At 39.7% G+C, this 19,526-nt stretch overlaps 1 protein-coding gene across 1 annotated transcript in view; it reads right to left on the reverse strand.

The window, feature by feature from the left end:
• Nucleotides 1-4,036: 4,036 nt before the first annotated feature.
• The window catches only part of Pon3 (paraoxonase 3), a 29,598-nt gene continuing 14,108 nt past the window's right edge, over nt 4,037-19,526 (reverse strand). Inside the window, exons 4-9 of the mRNA XM_021189240.2 lie at nt 18,340-18,505; nt 14,530-14,656; nt 10,461-10,661; nt 9,229-9,310; nt 8,880-9,008; nt 4,037-4,891 (exon numbers count right to left, since the gene is read on the reverse strand). Coding sequence (XP_021044899.1) covers nt 4,733-4,891; nt 8,880-9,008; nt 9,229-9,310; nt 10,461-10,661; nt 14,530-14,656; nt 18,340-18,505 — 864 coding nt within the window. The 3' untranslated portion in view covers nt 4,037-4,732. The remainder of the gene's footprint in view (nt 4,892-8,879; nt 9,009-9,228; nt 9,311-10,460; nt 10,662-14,529; nt 14,657-18,339; nt 18,506-19,526) is intronic.

Raw genomic sequence — 19,526 nt, forward strand, 5'->3', positions numbered from 1 at the left:
TTCCATCCATCTTCTATTGTAAAACTTTTTTGACCCATGAGGTTATTTAGGAATGCTATTTAATTTCCAAATAAATTTCTAATAACTTCCAAATAAGATAATTTTTATAGAATATTTAGAAAATTGAGCCAAAATTCAGTTGATTTGTGACCAATCAGCATACATTATTGTCTTCATTGTCTGCCCAGTATGGGATCGATACTTGTATATGATCTTTGTGAGTTAGGAAAAAGAAAAAAAAATGTGCCCTCAATAGATTGGTACTAGTTTATATTATATTAACTCTACTTGATACAGTTTGCTTATATTCGTATCCTACTTATATATTTTTAAAATTTCTATATTACTAATACCTAATGAATATAATTAAAACCAGTGCTCTATTACGACAATTTATTTGTGTCTTCATCTTTATATCTCTGTAAGTCATCCTTTATTCAAAGATTTCATTAGAGACAGCTTGACCATTTTTCAGGTCTCTCCTGGTAGCTAGCTGTGAAGATGTCTCCGTGGTTAAGAATGTACACTGCTTTTGTAGAGGAGCTGCACATGACTACTTGTACCTCCGGCTGCACGGGATCTGATGCCTTCCTCTGGACTCTGAAGGTACCACCACACACACTTAGCATACACAGACACAGAAACAAAAATAAGACCTGAGTCTGTCAAAAACGAGAAGACGCTAAAGTTGTTGGATCTTCTGGGGTTTCCCTTTGACTGTGGTAATGTTTTCTTCTTGATGATGCCAGGTTTTCCACTTCTGACTCTTTCTGAAGTCTTTGCGTTTGATATTCTGCAATTTTACCAAGATATGATGTGTATTTCTAATTTGCAATGTGATCGCTTATTATTATTATTATTATTATTATTATTATTATTATTATTATTATTATGTTTTTTACAAATTCTTTATTCCTTTCTGCTCAGGTTTCAATTTGTCACAAGCTAAATCGCCTTACTTTTTGCCACCATGTCTCTCTCAGATGTGGATGTCTACATTTCCTGTTAAGTATATCATTTTGCTGCATATACTTTCCCACAGGCTTGCTGTCATTTCACTTTCTCCAGCTCTGTATCAACTCTGGTTGAGTTTATCCATTTCTTTGTCCTTCTCTCTTTTTCCCTCACCCCCTTCCTTTCCTGTTTGTTTGTTTGTTTTTGTTTTTGTTTTAATTTTTCCAGCCTTACTACCTGATACAAACATATGTGTCTTAGTTAGGGTTTTACTGCTCTGAATAGACACCATGACCAAGGCAACTCTTATAAGGACAACATTTAAGTGGGGCTGGCTTACAGCTTCTGAGGTCCAGTCCATTATCATCAAGGCATGAACATGGCAGCATCTAGGCAGGCATGGTGCAGGAGGAGCTGAGAGTTCTACATCTTCATTTGAAGACTGATAGCATAATACTGGCTTCCAAACAGCTAGGATAAGGGTCTTAAAGCACACATCCACAGTGACATACCTACTCCAACAGGGCCACACCTTCTAATAGTGCCTTTTCTTGGGCCAAGCATATGTTTCTTAAAAACAAGTCTAGATGATGCTCCACGTGACTCACTCAGTCATCCACAGCCTTATGTGAGTGGGCTTTGACCTGATATTTTCTTGCAGCCTGCATAACCTCAACAGGCAACAAATTATTTGCCCTCAGTAGATTCAAAGATGGATGTTGAGATCCAAGCATTTTTGTAATACGTAGTATAAAGTCACAAGAGGGCCTGCATTTGTTTCTGCCAAGGAGGTGTTCGTCTACAAACATGGCATAAGTAAGCTCATAACTTGATATCTTCTATTGCTGTGATGTTTTGAAGCATTATACTTTGTGTAATATTTACGTCAGGGTGAAAATATCTCTCCTCAAACATTTGTTATTCTAGGTGGTGAAAATATTCATGATTCTTTCTCCAAGATTTTTGAAATAATGAGAGCATTTTGCCTTGGGTAATAACACTCTTCATCTCCTTCACTCTGCCTAACTGTAAATTAGAACTCAATGATTAACCCCTCAGCATCCCTCCTCCAGTCCCAGAAAACCCCTACTCTCTTGGTCTCTGGTAACCACCAATTTACTCTCATCTTCTCGGGGCTTCAGATTGGCTTTGACCATTCAATGGGAAGCTGAGCCCCGACTTTGAATGATGGCAGGCGTATGATTATCATCTTTCACCTGCATCTGATCTCTTCCTTCTGTTTTTCTCAGTGCCAAAGCAACTGTCCCTTCCGGCTTCTGGGAGTAGAATGTGGGGCCACTTCACACTGACTTTGACCTTAGCTGGGTATTCAGCTCTTTGAAATCTCGGATTTTCTAGGATATGGTTCACTATCCGACTTCCCTTGGATTTAGCTTATGCTTCTTCTGTTCAGTTAAAGCCTTAATGGACAAATGTTAAGTAATCCATGATGGATAGAGATCAAAAAGAGATTATCATATTATTCAAAACGGAGTTACAAGTGTGCATGGCTCTTAATTACTAGTTTTATTTTGACTACATTTTGCGCATGCATGGAGTTGTGCATGCTTGCATGCATATGTATGTGCAGGCCAGAAGACAGCTTCTGGGGTTGCTCTGTACGCATCATCGACAATGTGTTGTTGTTGTTGTTGCTGTTGTTGTTGTTGTTGCTGTTGTTGCTGTTGTTGTTGTTGTTGCTGTTGTTGTTGTTGTTGTTGTTGTTGTTGTTGTTTGAGGCAGCTTCTCACTGGCCTGAAGTATACTAAATATTCTAGGCTTTCACCCCGAAAGCCCCAGGAATCTCTTTCCCCAGTGCTGGGATTACAAACACAAACCACACACCTAGCTCTTTTCTGTCGGTGTTGGGGATCAAATTTGCTTCCTCGTGCTTGTGGGGCAAACCGTCCAACAGCTAAGCTCTCTACAACATCCAGCTGTGCTTTGAAACTTAGAAGATGACATCTCCCTCTGACATTCAGCTGGGCTATGCCTTCCTTGAAGTAACGAAAGTTATAAAATCTTAATGTCTGACTAAAAAAGTGATTACACAGGTTAAAAGTAAAGAGTACTATTTTATCTATCCTGGCATAAAACTATTTACAAAACTTTTAACTCAGCAGTGTTCTTTAGAATATAAACAGCCTCCTTAATTCCCCATTACCAGAAACACCCTGAGGAAGGGGTTGAAAGGTCTAGTGTGACAAACTCAGCTCTGGCAGGCCTCGCCCTTCTCTCCTATTCCCTGTGCCTTGCTAAAAATTGTTAGATCACATTCCTAAAGCTAGCCCCCAAGATCTATCCCCTAATTTGGCCACTTCTCCTCCCAAGGCTGACTACCAACGTCCACCTATCAAAGTACTGAAGTCTAGCAATCAGAAGCCCCCTTTGGCTCACCTACTTAAAATGCCCAACTAAAATTAATCACCTTGTGTGGTGGCATACACCTTTAATGCCAGCGCTGCACTCAGGAGGCAGAGGCAATCAGATCTCTGTGAGTTTGAGGACAGCCTGGTCTGTGAGGAGAATTCAAAGGACAGCCAGGACTGTTACACAGAGAAACCCTGTATTACTCCCCCAATAATAAATAAAAATAATAAATGAACACCTCATCCTAATATGGAGGTTTTCCATTTTACCTTTATAATCACCATTTGCCTGTGCTCCATGCCTGTATCCTCTCTATTCAGAGACAGTCCTTCCCCCCGCCCCCGCCCCGTCCCCACCCCACCGCTCCCACTATGGGATAAGTACCTTTTCCCCTTCTCCCTGGTCTCTTTCCCCCTCTCCATTGTTCCTGTTTCCTTCTCCCTCTTCCTCTATCTCCTGGGTTTGTCCCTTATCTGTCCCTCTGGGCAAGTAAAGCTTTGTACAGAGAACTTGGTCTTGAGATTCCCTACAAGAACCACGGTGGTAATCAGTCACGAATCACTGATTATCATTTGTTTGCTTGTTTGTTTGTTGTTTTAACCAATAAAGGAATTCTCTATTCTCATCAAATTAAATTTAGATTTGTCCATTAGTACATGCCATTTGGGCATAATTTTTTTTTTTCATTTTGGACGTATTGGTGCCAGTCAGCTGGAGGCTGCTTACTAAGTGTTTATTAACTAGTCAAGAAGATGAACATGGCTGAAGGTAACTATCCCAGGGCCCTATCATACACTCAGAGCCAAGATTGATGACACAATGGAAGTATCGATATAAAAAGCCTTATTCAAAGATATACAACAGCATAACAGGCACCAAGCTAGCTGATGCGGTTTGTCAGCTTTCCAGAATCTTGCTCCCTGTATGGCAAATCCATGTTCAAGAAAGGCTTTGGAGTTTAAAGATGAGAGTTATCGGTCAGGATCCATGACTGGAAGATGGTACCGTATACGAAACAGAACAGAGAATGAGAATTGTAAATAGTTAGCTATTCGCTTCTTTATTAGTATGGACTGCAGAAGTCTCAGACTATCACAGTTGTGGGACGTGGTTTTAGTGAACAGTTAACAAGGGGCACAAATTCAAGTGAATGGGAAACGAAAGCCGATACAGCCTATACATCAGAAGATGTTGGGCACATACAATAAAGGACACATGGGTTTCTGGTTGCCTTGCCTCTCACTAACTTGATTCTTGATTTCATGGATATAAGTTTCCATGCTCCTTTATTTTTCTCCATAAGAAAATCCATACATCCAATCACTGGTAATTGGAAATAATTACAGCTCCCCTTAGCATACAAATTACAATTTTACTTTTGTCAAATATAAAGACGTTTGAGAAAGATCTAGAGTTCACAGTACAGAGCTTTGTGAAATATAGTACCTATGAGCATTCTCTTATGATACACAGAAGCCACGGTGCTGCCCTGAAGCACAGAGCCGTTGTTCGCATACAGGGTGCTCACCCTTGGCTTCTCTGACAAAGCGTCCTGGATGCGCAGTACCTGTCAAGAGAGGGGGCACTCATTACTACACTGTCCAGGAAAAGCTATTTTCCTTCCCACCGATTCTGGGATAAACGTATACTTTTGGAAACCAGTAAGCTAAAACTCTGAAGTGCATCTGGAAGGTACTAATGTCCTAACAGCATCTATACACTAAACTGGACTAGCTGTTAACATTAGTCAGATTCCTCCATAGAGACCTTCAGCAGTTTGATGATGCAGGTATCCCTAGAGAAGAAACTTAAACACGTATCTAACTCCTGAGTCGCTAGTAGTTACCATCTGTGCATGTGCCATTGACTGAGCCTAGAGCATGGAGAGAGAATCCCAGGACAAGAAGACTGAAAGACAGTGAGTCAGTTAGCCTGGCCTGATGGTCAAGAAGGTGGCCACCGAGACCCAACACACCTTCACTGCTTAAGGACTCTGTATCTGAGAGGCCGCTGAGAAACAAGAGAGGAAATGCAGGAGTTTGGAGGCGCCACTGCTTAGGGCTGCTGTTGATCGCTAGGGTTGGCACACCCAGCTTGGCTAATCAGTAAACACATATGCACTCAGGTTTCCAAGTTATCTGGATGAAGTGCACAGGGTGGAAGTGGGGGGTAGGGGGTGACAAAGACAGGGAGCAAAGGAAAACAACAGCTTATCTTTATTCATCTCTTGCATCAGAATGAAGCTTTGGGGTTTTTTTTTTTCCCTTTAATTTTTTTTTTTTTTCCTTTTAAGCTCCGACGACTCTGCTTCAGTTTGCTATGTGACAGCACTGACGCTTGGGTCTCAGGCAGAAAGCACAAGACTGCTGAGTGGAGAGGGGTCAGTCACTGTGGTTAAGTCAGTCTTATCTGGAATAACCTTGGTAAAACTTGAAAAATAGAGAACCTGATCTTGAACAAGTTTTTAACTCCCGCACAGTGATATTTGCATTCCCTTTGTGCTGGCTGGTTTTATGTCAACTATTGACACAAGCTAGAGTTATTTGAAAGACAGGCACCTCAATTCCAAAAACAACAAAAAATAGTCACTATAAAATTTGGCTATAGGGCATTTAAAAAAAAGATTTATTTATTATATGTAAGTACACTGTAGCTATCTTCAGACACCCCAGAAGAGGGCGGCAGATCTCGTTACAGATGGTTGTGAGCCACCATGTGGTTGCTGGGATTTGAACTCAGGACCTTTGGAAGGGCAGTCAGTGCTCTTAACCATTGAGTCATCTCTTTAGCCCCTATAGAGCATTTTCTTAATTAGTTATTGATACAGTAGGTCCCAGACCATTGGGGAGGTGCCATCCTTGGGCTCGGGGTCCTGGGTTCTGTAAGAAAGCAGACTGAGCAAGCTATGGTGAGCAAGCCAGGAAACAGCATCCCTCCATGGCCTCTGCATGAGCTCCTGCCTCCAGGTCTCTGCTCTCTCTGAGATCCTGTTCTCACTTCCTTTGATGAAGAATAGCAATGTTATGGAAGCGCAAGCTGAATAAACCCTATCCTCCCGAACTTATTTTCATCCTGGTGTTTCATCACAGGAGTACTAACCCTAACTTTTAAATTAGACACAGTGGCTGAGCTTTTGTAGGGAAGCGCTGCCTTAACTAGGAAGTCAGCGGAATGTGTATCTGAATAAGGATGCGTAGCTCACTAGCCGAGGAAATGATTCCACTCATTCCAGGCATAGGTGTACTTCTGGAATTAATAAAATATATGTATATTATCTATTATATTACACTGTTCATAAAAAATGTATATATAAGCAATATTTGCATATAAATAAATAAAGCTACATGTATAAATAATATAATATAAATATTATTTTATATCTTATATATTTTGAATTTTATTATGACAAGAATCTAAGGACAAAGTGACAATATGTTAACTAAATAAACCTCAAAGTCCAAGGGATTGCTCTACATCCTCTTGAGAGCTTCCATGTTGTAAAAAGACAGATATTAGCTGCATGATTTTTAGTCATTAGATAAATATTGTAGCTCTTACTTAAATTCCTACAAGATAGATCTAGCATTTTTCTAGTATGTAGAATAAGAAGTATATTCATCCAAAGACATTTAATCAGGTTGTCTTATATCTTTAAAAAAAAAAGGTTTTAAAAAGAAACCTATTACTTTCACATTTGACATGCTTTTTATTTATTTTATATAAATGTATATATAAAATTAATTATGAAACTACATAAAAACATGTCAGGCTGTAGATAACTCTGTATAATAGCAAAAGTTGGTTTCCTTTGCTGAAACTTATTATTGCATGTTATTTAATTTTTCAAGAATTTCATACATGAATACTGTATTTACAACATTTCTACTCTCACTCTATGCAACCCAACTCTTCCCCTATCCCTCAGTCCCTCTCAAATCCATGGTGTCTTCTTCTTTAGTTATTAGTTATATACCCACATGTATCCTTCTAAGTATGTTTGGTTCTGATGACCATGTACTTAGGGCTGACCACTTGGGGCTGGATAATTTATAAGAAGGCTTGTGCCTGGAGAAAAATGAATTCTTCTTTTCTCAGAAGTCATTGATTGGCTGTAGCTCTTCATCTAGGGGCGGTACTTTGTGACATTCTCCCCACCTTTGCTGGCATGTCAACTGCTGTTGTCATTATGAGGATCTTATTTGTAAATGTCTTCTAGAGATTACTGGGAAATTACACTCATAGAATCTCAACAATATGATTGCCTCAAGTATTTCTTGATGCTCTTTTAAAGGTAGATTTCATGATTGATGTGTTAATTGCAAAAAAAATAGAATTAAAAACCAGCCACACCCTTCAGAAAGAAATGATCCCACCTTGGTGAATGAGCAGGCTAAGATTTGAATCTCAGTTTCTCAACTCACCAAACAGGTCACACCTTTCTTCAGACCACACCTTCTATTCTAACCCAGTACCTGCCATACCTCTGCACAGCAATCTTAACTTTCTTCATCTAACTATGCTGTTGTCCTATACAACTTACCATCCGTACTTTTCATTTAGAGTGTCTTTCTGCCCCCTAAGAATGTCCTGTATGGGTTTTTATGTTTGTTTAAAGTTTTATTCCATAGTGTATTACTTTTACTAAGATATGTGTTTCTGTGAGCACATGGACACGCAGAACAGGAGCATACATACCACATCACTTGTGGGGTGAGAGGGAAACTTTTGGCAGTTGGTTCTCTCCATCCATGGTGAGACCCAGCATCAAACTCAGGTCATAAGGCTTGAGAGGCAAGTGTTTTGTTATCTAACTAGCCTATGTGTGCTTATTTACTGATATAGCCCAAGCATTAAAACAATATCTAGCAAAATGCAATTGTCTGTAATAAGTATTGTCAAGGATCTGTGAAAGAATTTGTAGTTGTAGATAAATTCAATGAAAATTTCCAAAATCTTATAATTGCTATTAAACGGAACAACATATTTAATGTAGTGTCTTAGGCAACTGGTTTAAATGTTACAGATAATTCAATGGTTTTCACTTTAGAAGACACACTTTAAAATAAAACAGTCTTTAATACTATCATATATTAGAATTTGAGAACAGAAATCCATTTGCTTCAGAGACTACAGTCATTTAACCCCTCTGTGCAGGCTTGTGCGTAACAAATGAAGATGGTTCTACACATTTCTCCCTCTCTGACCCCCTGAAGGAGCGTCTAAGAGCTTGCCTTCTAGCTGGAAATGCAGTAGGACAAATCTACATCGATATGAATGATCAAGGTCATCTCTCCTCATCACTCTCAATAGCTCAAAAAACCCTGAGAAGTTAGAACCTGCTGTCTGGCAGTGACATTATATTGGCCCCTGGTGGGTGACTTTAAAAGTGTTGGAGCCCTATCTCTTTACCTGCCAATATATCTACATTTTTGCCTAAAGATTTTGTTCAGTTTTGGAATATAAATGTGACCCACATGAATCCCCTCAACATCACCTCAGTGAAATTTTCACTCATGTAGCTTCCCATGTTAGTTCAAGGAGATATCGATACTTACTTCTGACCCTGGAGGATCCTCAGGGTTATAGATCAATAGCTTCATGGGGTTAGGGTGGCAGCCTGCCAAAATGTCTCCCGTGGCTGGATCAACAGTCAAGTTATCCACTAAGGTGCCCAGCTGAATTACCTTCAACAAACATGAAGTAGTAAGGACAACATCTCAATGTTCTTCTCTGCCCTCCCTGTCTCCGGCCAGCTCTTCCCAGCACAGGGCACTAGCAGTTCTAGGGGCTTGGTGATTGCCCTCTAAAAGTGTAAATAGACATGCATCCTTAAAAGCATCCCTGGGTCAAGTATGAGACTAACGTGTGGGTCCTTGCTGGGTGGGTTGGCTGGGGTATCCTTACCTTCACTGGAGTTAAATCCCAATTATCATGTTTCTTCATTATGTGAATGTTCTTAGCTGTTACATCAGCTATATAGACATACCTGTAAAGTAACACTTACACTTAAGCAAGTATTAATGAAATATGACACTATGTCTTGTATAAAATTCATGCTAGCTTGAAGAACCACTGTGATGTCTCTCTATAACCTTATAAAAGTAGATACCCGATTGGTATTTTTAATATTATCGATAGGTTTTATAGGCATCTGATGTGAAATATGACCATAAAGTGACGACTAGTATTGCAGATGACGTACAGACTCAATGTCATTGCTGAGGAGACGGAGGAAAGAGCATCCTTCCAAGGATATAGTTTACACTTCCAAACTTAGTACTTGGGAAAAAGATGGGGTGGCCATGAAGCTCAATAACATTCATGTTTTTAAAACACAAAGAATACTTTGAGGCAATTTCTTTTCTGTAGTTGTTTTTGTTTTTTGTTTTTGTTTGTTTGTTTATTTGTTAGTTTGAGAATGGTGCCACTGCAGCTTTGACTGTCCTGGAACTGACTAGGTAGAACAGACTGGCCTCAAAAATCGCAAATATTCTCCTGCTTCTGACTCCTAAGTTCTGGCATTAAAGACATGCACCACTACATCCAGCCCAAAGGCAGGTTCTACAAGGATTATCTCTGTTCATGATCTCTAATCTAAAAGTTGTTATTCAGCATATATCTCCAGTTTGAAAGCCTTTACTTTTTAATCATTTGTCAAGAACGTTTGCTCTTAAAATTTCATGCTTTCTTAAAAACAGACATGGAATAATCCTAAGTCTGACGACTATACCATCACATGCCAAAGGAGGGCTTCTTTCTCTAATAAGAGCTTTTGGTTAACCTGGCCTTATTCTTGTGGTTAGCTAACATTTGGGTCCATAAAGTGCAGAGATAGGGAATATTCATCCTGCTTTCAGAAAGAGTGTTGGGGAGGAATATATTTAGTTATATAAGAATTTGGAACTAGGGCCATATTTTTGAGTCTTTCTCTTTCTATGGGAGGGGACTTGAAACTCAGGAAAACAAACACCTTTCAGGATCACAAATTTAGTACGAACTGTGGGCACCCATGAGCCCTTTACTCACATACTGACTACCTGAACCTAATGGATCTGTTAAGGTAAGGAGCTCTTCAAAGTATCAAGGGCAAAGGGCAGAAAGAAAAAAAAAAAAAAAACAAAAACCCAAAAACATACTTCTGGTCTAGTGAGACTGTGATTCCATTAGCAGAACTGAATCCTTGGGCCACAACTTTGACCTCTTTTGGGCTGTAGAAAACAACGGAAGTCCAGTGAGGGTCCAAGATCATCTCGAGAAGTACCAAGAAATAACTGGTAAAGTAATGGTCTCTTGTGGCATAGAACTGCTCTGGCCCAAGAACCACAATGTCATTCACACTAGAAAGAAAAAGATGGAGAAATCCATTAGGTATTTGAATATCTTGATTATTGACAAAGCTACTAATATCTACCTAGATAAACGTGTTCATCCATTTTAAATGATTGAGTTGGATTAAGATGAATTAACTAATCCCATAAAGCATTCATATTTTACTTCCATGTATTTTCTCTATTTATGATTTTAAATAAAAAAGAAAATGCATTTCATTTTAAAATGAAATTCTAGACTTATAGATGTCAATGATAGTTTTCTGTGGTACATATAGTATCTTCATTTTTCCTCTAGAATTAGGCTTAATTTTAAAAGTTAAACACTGTCATATAACTTGTTTTGACCAAAACCAATGTGGCTTCTTTTCTTTGTGTGTATTTGTGTGCATATTCATATGTGTGTCGGGGGAGAGCAGGTCAGAGGTCACCTTCAGGTGTAGTTCCTCAAGTTGCATCTACCTTGATTCTTAAGGTTTTTTATGGGCCTGGAACTTCCCATGTAGGCTAGGCTGGTTGACCCATAAGCCCCAAGGATTTCCTTATATCTGTCTCCACATCACTGAGATTACAAACATGTGCTACCATGCCTAGGCATTTGTTTGTACTTGAATTCTGAGGATCAAACTTGAGTCGGAAGGCTTATAACATAAGAACTATACTGACTGAGCCATCTCCCCAGGCCTTGTGGGTGGTTTCTTAATGAAAGAGCTGGAGAACCAAGGAGCGATCTATTGTATTTTTATAGCAACCATTTTTTCAGAGAGTATATTATTCTGTCCTCCTAGGACCCTAAGTGAGGACAATGAGACACTAGGTCCCTTGATCACCGTGTGCAGCTTGAGTGAGGAAATCAAAGAAAACGACACAGCTTTGAGCCATTGGCATTCCTTCCTGTCATTATCTCTTAACCAAGTCTACCTTGGCATTTACATTTTCTCTAAGCAAGTAGGATAATGGGTGGTACACTTTCTTCTGTTCTTTCTTTTAAGAAAGCTTTGAGTTGATAACACAACGAGTGTTGTGAATGCATGCCCAATCTTTAGAAAAGAAAGCATCAAAATATGACTTGAAAATTAAAAAGACAGATGAAAGATTTTTATTTATCATTTTTTGTGTGTGTTTGTGTGTTTTGGGGTACACACTGCACGAGCATGAACGCGTGTGCGCATGTGCACACTCATGAGCTCTCCAGGATATCTGTAACAGTGCATTGCAGAAGTCCGAGTCTGTTCTCTTCCTTCTACCATGTATGTCCCAGAGATCAAACACAGGTTGTCAGGCTTGTTGGCACGCATCTATACCTACCAAGCCATCTCCTGGGCCCAAAGGCTTTGCTGTCGATTTTTGTTTTGTTTTGTTTTAAACAAATAAAATTTTAAGAAAGGGAAGTTTGGATGAATCAGAAATGTTTTGCAATTTTGTGCAGTTTGTCCTGTTGCTAGCCTATCCATCCTTCTTGGCCTGAGTACCCCCTCAGCCGAAAGAACTTGAATGACATCATAAATTGTATTCCAGTCTTGCCTGGCACCCCGCATTAAGTTGTCTCACAGTTTCCTCCTGTGAAGCTCTGTTTTGGCCTTTGTACTTGTTGCTCAATGTGTGTCTTAGAACCCTTCTCAGACTCCTACTTAGATCCTGCAGTTTCCCTGGGCAATTTCCACTGTCAAGTGGGAACAAATTCAACCAGTTCTGGGGAGGGTTCCCACAGGTGTCACTTCACAAAAGGTCACAGCTATGACCTCTCGCCTCCCATGGCAGATTTGTCAGCTCTCAAAGCACAGGATAGCAGTGGTGTGACTCGGACATGAACAAGTTGACAGGGCATGAGTGAGAAGTTCCTTGGGGCACCTTCGACTAAGGAGAAATGAGGTCGCAAGATCAACTCCTTGGTCAGATCACTGTGAAACAAGGCTTATGTTGCCTCTTCGAGGTAACCTGATTTCAAGCAGTGTCAACTGCACTTAGTAATGGGTGACTTGACAGGGCATCTCTACATCTTCCTCATGTATGTTTCCTGGGTATGTCATAATAAACTACCATCAACTGTAGGGATTAAAAAGCAAAAGTTATTCTAAAAGGTTCAATAGAGTAAGCATATGGAAATCAAGGAGTTAGCAGAGCCATGATCCCACTGAAGTCTTTGTGGAAAGATCTGTTCATGGCTTTTCCACAATCAGGTCCCACTCCCTGACCTGTGGATCTCTCGCTTCAGGTTTGGGAGAGTATTCATCATTGTGTGTCACTCTTCTTCATTTGTCTGCCTTCTTACTGATTAAGGATATATCTTATTCCACTAAGACTTCATCCTTAATTGGGTATTTATAAGCAAGGTCACGTTCTGAGGTATGTGTAGAAGAAATTCAAAGACAGGTTTTAATACAAAATTTTAGAAAGGTGAAATTTGGACGACTTGGAAAATATTTTGCAGATTTTAGAACATCATTCAACTCATAACAATCCCCTTTCTTTACTTTCCATTCCCTAGCAATCCTGTGGGTTTGGATCCACTGTGGCCTCAGAACCTAGTGATGCTTTTAGTTTGTAAGAGGGAAAAAATATCTCTTACCACTTAAACCCTGAAACTGAGTAAAGAATATTAATCTTCTAAATTCAATAAGAATGATAGTGATCATTGCAAATTAAGAGCTCACTTTTGATGGACCCAGGCTTATGTCATGATTACGTCAGTCACAAGTTGACTCACGCCACCTACTTGGCCCACAACTTCTTTTTTTTCTTTCTTTTTCTTCTTCACTTACACAATTTCCGATTTTATTTTGCCCCTTCACAATGCCCAATGTATTTATAGTAATTCCAAGAAAAGTATAAGATATACTGCATTTTATTATAGAAAGTCAGAAAAAAGTGAGTTGATATCAGAAAAAAAGATAATCCTTTGCAAAATTTAAACTTGTCTACATAAAAGACATGGAATAGAATGTTTGCAGAATTTTCATTTCCTTGGGTATCAAGTTCTAAATCAACTTGATTAGAACTTGATGATATAAATATAGTAGAGTGCAATATTTAAACTTAAATTTAAACTTAAATATTGCACTCTACCTATATTTATATCATCAAAGAGCAACGTTATGGTTTCTCTTTTTTATTAGATATTTTCTTTATTTACATTTCAAATGTTATCTCCTTTTCTGGTTTCCCCTCCAAAAGCTCACTATCCCCTTTTCCTTCCCCCTGCTCACCAACCCACCTACTCCCACTTCCTGACCCTGGCATTCCCCTATACTAGGGCATAGAACCTTCACAGGACCAAGTGGCCCACAACTTCTATGAGACTCAGTTTACTTAGGCTTGTTACTAAATGCTACGTGAAAATAAGTTAAATAAACTATTTTGACTTGGCACACAGTCAGCACACTTAAGGTAATTTTTATAAGTTCCCATCGGTTGTTTTTATTTAAATTTTTTTATCAGCTTCTGCTTTAAGGAATTGGATATAAAGAAATAACCCATCTGGAGGTTGATTATAATACCCAGTGGGTAAGACTCAGAGAACACAATCTACCACGACAATTGGCAGAGGGAGTAGGTGTTTAAGGAGAGCACAGTATTGAGTTGCTGTGGCAAAGAGGTTGGAATTGGAGCTGGGAATCTAATTGAGCACCTTTATAGGATTAAAGAGCTTTCAAAAAGTTGGAAAATATAGAGACATTCAATCCTGAACACAGCAATTTCTACTGAGGCGCTGGGCAGTTCCACCACAGGAAGCTTTAGAAAGCTTTAGAGAGAGAAAAAAAAAAACTTCAGCTTGCAAAACAAAAGCTAAAGAACGCCTGCTGAAGTGAAGAAAGCAAGGTGCACAGCAGAGATGCTGAAGAAATAGATGGGCGGACACGTGGTTTTAACTCCATACCTCTTAAGAAGTTCATGTTTTAGAGTTTTCAGGTGGATGAGAGAGCGTTGTTGTTCTTCAAACTTAAATATCTCCACAGTGGAGTCCATGTTGGGGTGATTCACGACATAAAGATACACAGTGTTGTCTAAGTGGGAGGGGGAGGGGGAGAGATAATTTCAAAGGAAGATACAATTTCCATGAAGTTTAAGTGAGCTTCTTGGAACCATTATTAGGCATCTTTAAAAACCCAATTATCTCCCAGGGCTTTGGTTTTGCCTTGAGATGGGGGTCTTGCTATGTTCCCAAGCTTATCTTTAGCTTCAAGGTTCCAGTTGTGAATTTCTGGCATTACATAGGCAGGTTACTACTGTACAACGGCTGCTTTTATGGTCCTGCCTGCCTGTCAGGTCATTAACACCAATGCTAGATGCTTCTGTTTTTGGAGAAATTGAAACTCCAGTAGGGGATATCCCAGCGATTTTATCAACATAGCAAGTTTCCCAAGCAATGGTGCAAAGCGTGGATGTTTGTGCAACGGTCTCCACAGCATCGCTAGCACGCCTCCTCTAAAGAGAAGAATTGGAACTTCAGTGGTAGGCCAACATGAAGTCACTTTCCTGGATGGTTTGTCAGGAAACAAATCATGTCCGCTGAGAAATTTGGGGGTGTGTCACAAAGGTCTACATTTCAACAAAAGTTCAAGAAACCTCAGGGCATTCGAACGCTTTCAAACAAGTCCTTTCCCAGCTGGACAATGAACTTCTAACACGAGTCAAATACCTGAGTTGAGTAACTATATTTACTGAACTCAGTGAACCTGTAAAGTAAACATGCCAACGGAAACAAGCCAGCTAATCCTGGGCATCGCCAACCTCAAGAATGCTCCCAGCTTCCTGTTTTCACTCTGGAATGTAGAGTGCCATGAAGAAGACTGAGGGCAGTGACCTTCACGGACTTATCAGAAGCTGTAGGTCTGAGCATTTGAGGGACTAGTCTGGTCCTGTCCTCTCACCGTGAAATTTGTTCTGTATCTCTTGTTCCTGTTCGCTTCCTCCGTGTAATTACCGAACATGTAACGGAGCAGGTCTGAGGCCTGACATATGAAATTTACATTCAGGGCCCTTGACCACATTAAGCTATTCCGTACAAACTAGGTGGAAGAGGTGCTTTATGAAGATAAACTTGGTTCTACAGCCTCACTCTATCCTGACAGTTCTCTGTGGGACATTTTGGTCTGGTGAATTAATCCCTTAATTAAGGAATGAATAAATAAATAAAATAGGCTGTCAATCATGGTACATTCAACGCCTGGAAGCTAAAGTGTATGGCTGGCAGTTAATCCATGAGCTGATCCTATCTTAGGATATTCAGCTCCTGATATCCCTAACTCTCACATCCTATACAGTGAAATGGTCTAGGTTGATCTGACTACTCAGCTCTCACTGGAATGCGTTAGCCAGCGCAGTGTCAGGCAAAGAAGTCCTGGCTGTGAGGGATTAAGTACAATGTGCTTCCCTAGTTTTACCGAGTAAGAGACACAGGATAAATGAAACCACCTACCTTCTAACTCCGAAGCTGCCAGAGTTACTCAGAGAAGTCAACCCTGTACCACATTCCTGGCAAGTCCAGCTTCTCCATCTTATTAAATGGAGTATTAATGTAAGCTGTCCGATGCCATCGCATCCATATTCACTCGCTCCCCCAGATACCTGTTTGCTCAGTCCCTATTCTGTCTCAGTCATTGTTCTGGACTCTCAGGTTCCAGTAATGAATGTGTTGCATACATTTTTATGGTGAGTTATGTATGTTGCATACATTTAGAGAAGAAAAGAGGAGTGAAAACTAGTAAGTAGAAACAAATGCCGAGGCAGGGGGATACCCCCTTTATTTATACAATGGCATCTATATGTTCAATGGATTCACAAATAAATGACATTTAAATTAGTTTGGAATTATGGGATATAAACCAGCAAAAAGGTACTAAAGATTGCTATTTTCAGAGTGGATAATATAAGTTTTGTTTCTGAGGTAGTTTCTTGAGATGTGAGTCACATGCCATTAAATTCAGTCTGGCAAAATGTAAAATTTGGTGGGTTTTTAGTATATTCTTAGAGTTGTGTAGTAATGACCACTACCTAGTTCCAGAATACTTACATCAGGCCCCATATAGATGTCCCACTGTTTAGCTGTACCTTTCCCTTTCCCCTTCTTCCCAGCCTCTGCCCAGTGTCATAGTACACTATCCCAGCTCATTCTTTCTATTGCCAAATGATTTTGTATTGTATTGTAGTCTAGTGTATAAACTATGTTTCATGCTCATCAGTTAATGGGCATGTACTAGGAAAAAGGCTGATAGGAACATTCATGTGGGAATATTTGTGTAGAAGTGTCGCCCGTCCTGTTGGTCACACATCAGAGAGCAAAGTTGCTGCATCACATGGCAACACAATATTGTGAACTGACAAACTGTTTCTTTTTTTGTTTTTGTTTTTAAATTTTTAATTTATTTTAAATTAGATTTTTCTTTTTTTAAATTTATTTATTATTATTTTCTTTATTTACATTTCAAATGCTATCCCAAAAGTTCCCTATACCCCACCATACTTAGCTTTTTAGCTTAGGGGTGCTGAGGATTCAAACTAGGGTCTACACTTAAAGAACAATGGGTAGGTACTGTGACTCATTGCCCTGTACCTAGCCTCATGTCCCTTTTATTATTCTCATCCTTTTGGATATGAAGAAGTGACTGGTTTTTACTTCATATGCATTTTCACAGGTTGCTAAAATTGTCAAATGTCTCTTAACACCTTAACTGGCATTTGTACACTTTCATAGGAGAAATGTCTATTCAGATACCTGTCCACATTGAAACAGCTTTGTCTTTTGGATGCTAAGGGGCATACAAGATAGTTTAATGTCAACTTGTTACAAGCTGGAGTCATTGGAAAGAAGGGAACCTCAATTGAGAAAATGTTTGCATATGATCTAACTGTTGGATATTTTCTTAATTAGTGATTGATGGAGGAGGACCCAGGTAGTGCCATTCATGGGTTGGTGGTCCTTGATGCTATAAGAAAGCAGGTTGAGCAAGCAATAATGAGCAATCAAGTAGGCAGCATCCCTCCATGGCCTGTGCATCAGCTCCTGTCTCCAGATTCTTGCTTTGTTTGAGTTCCAGCTCTGACTTACCTTATTATTTGGTATAAGCAAGATTTCTTATTTAAACAGGTTATGGGAGTCAAATAAGAAGAAAAGTGGATGAAAGGAACCCACTTTCTTCCCCAACTTACTTGGGTCATGGTGTCTCTTCACAGTAATAGAGCAGTAATTAAGACAAGTTGTAACACTCATGTATATAGTCTGTATGAGCTCTGAATCAGACACTATTTTGTAGATATTATCTACCATTCTTTGAGCATTTTTTTCACTTTCCTGGTGGTATTATTAGGCACAAAATTGGGGTTTCAGTTTCCAAGACTCCAATTTATCTCTTTCCCCTTATGGTATGATTTTTTTCGTGTTATATTACTATTTTCAAAGGGCCTTCACTTTATATGTTTGATTTCTTATTTAAACAGGTTATGGGAGTCAAATAAGAAGGAAAGTGGATGAAAGGAACCCACTAGGGCCTCTCAGGTTAGCCTTCCTTCTTCACAGCACTGTTTAAAAAAACATTTCCTGTGAACATTAAAACTTTTGGAACTATTCCCTACATTTCTTTGGTGGAATAGCACCTGCCCTATAGCTTTAGAATGAATGCTGAGCTGTAGGGAGTCTATGGCATCTCTTCCTTCCAACTTCCCTTTCTCTTAGTCATTTGGCTCGTACCTTTGTCGATGAAAGTGCTGATCCCGTGAGGATTTAGTGACTTCTGGTCAAGGCCACCACTGATTTCCAGTGCTTGAGCCTTTGGGTTTTGCTCATTCAGATCCATCAGGAAGATTCTTCCTGGTATGTCCGGTGCAAAGTTTGGCATGCCTGGATATTTTAAGCCCTGCAGAAACAGAGAACCAGTGTACGCACATGTGCATATTTAAATGCTATTTTCGTATGGAAGCCAAAATCTCAAAGCCAAACCAAAGTGTTCCAGGTTCTGCACTTCATTTTGATTTGGTGGATTGTTCCCTCTGTCAGCTACAGCCATCTTCTGATCTGGGGGAGGGGCTTGGCCAGCAATGTCACTCTTTGTTTGTGAATACAGGAAGCACCACTTTTGAGAAAAGGAAGCATTTTTAACTTAGAAAGAATCAAGCCACAGATTACAAAGCAAGGGACCAAGCTGTGTTACTTTCTTAGAGTCCCTTGGTCTGCCTACGCCTTGGGGTGCTGTTCTGTAAAATGAAGCAACTGAAATGTATGATGGCGAAGATTCTTTTCCATCTTGATAGTGACTGTTTCCGTTTCTAAAGAATAGAGAAGGAGTGTGTGGTTAAATTAACTCTATTGATCTCATCCCCCCACCAGTTACAGTATGTAGTCATAAATAGCACCAGCCACAAGTCAGCACAGGTTGTCACCATCATCTGGAAGTCACCATGGACCATTGGATTTCGGGTTCATTGTCATAGAGACTTCATTCTGTTTTCCACTCATGTATCCTAAATGTATTTCATTTCATGAAGTCCACATGCCATACTGCTTCACCCGGAATGATGGTTTGCCTCCTTCCTCTCTGGAAACACCATGGCATTTGGTGTAAATTGTCTCTGACTCCTTTCTGTGAATGACCCTTCAGTTCTTCTCTTCTCCCTCTTTTCTTGAGGATGAGACACCCGTCTGCTGTTCTCTTAAGTCTGTCACCTCTTTCCCTGACCCTCTGTTGCATATGACCCCCAATCTCCATCTTGCTTTATTCCTTATTTTTCATTAATGACTTCTTCTTCTTCATTTCTACTTCCTCAAAGTAATCATTCTTTTTTTTTTTTTTTTTTTTTGGTTTGGTTTTTCAAGACAGGTTTTCTCTGTGTAGCCGTGGCTATCCTGGAACTCACTCTGTAGACCAGGCTGGCCTCGAA

This window comes from Mus pahari, chromosome 2, assembly GCF_900095145.1.
Source record: "Mus pahari chromosome 2, PAHARI_EIJ_v1.1, whole genome shotgun sequence".
Taxonomy (NCBI): Eukaryota; Metazoa; Chordata; class Mammalia; order Rodentia; family Muridae; genus Mus; species Mus pahari.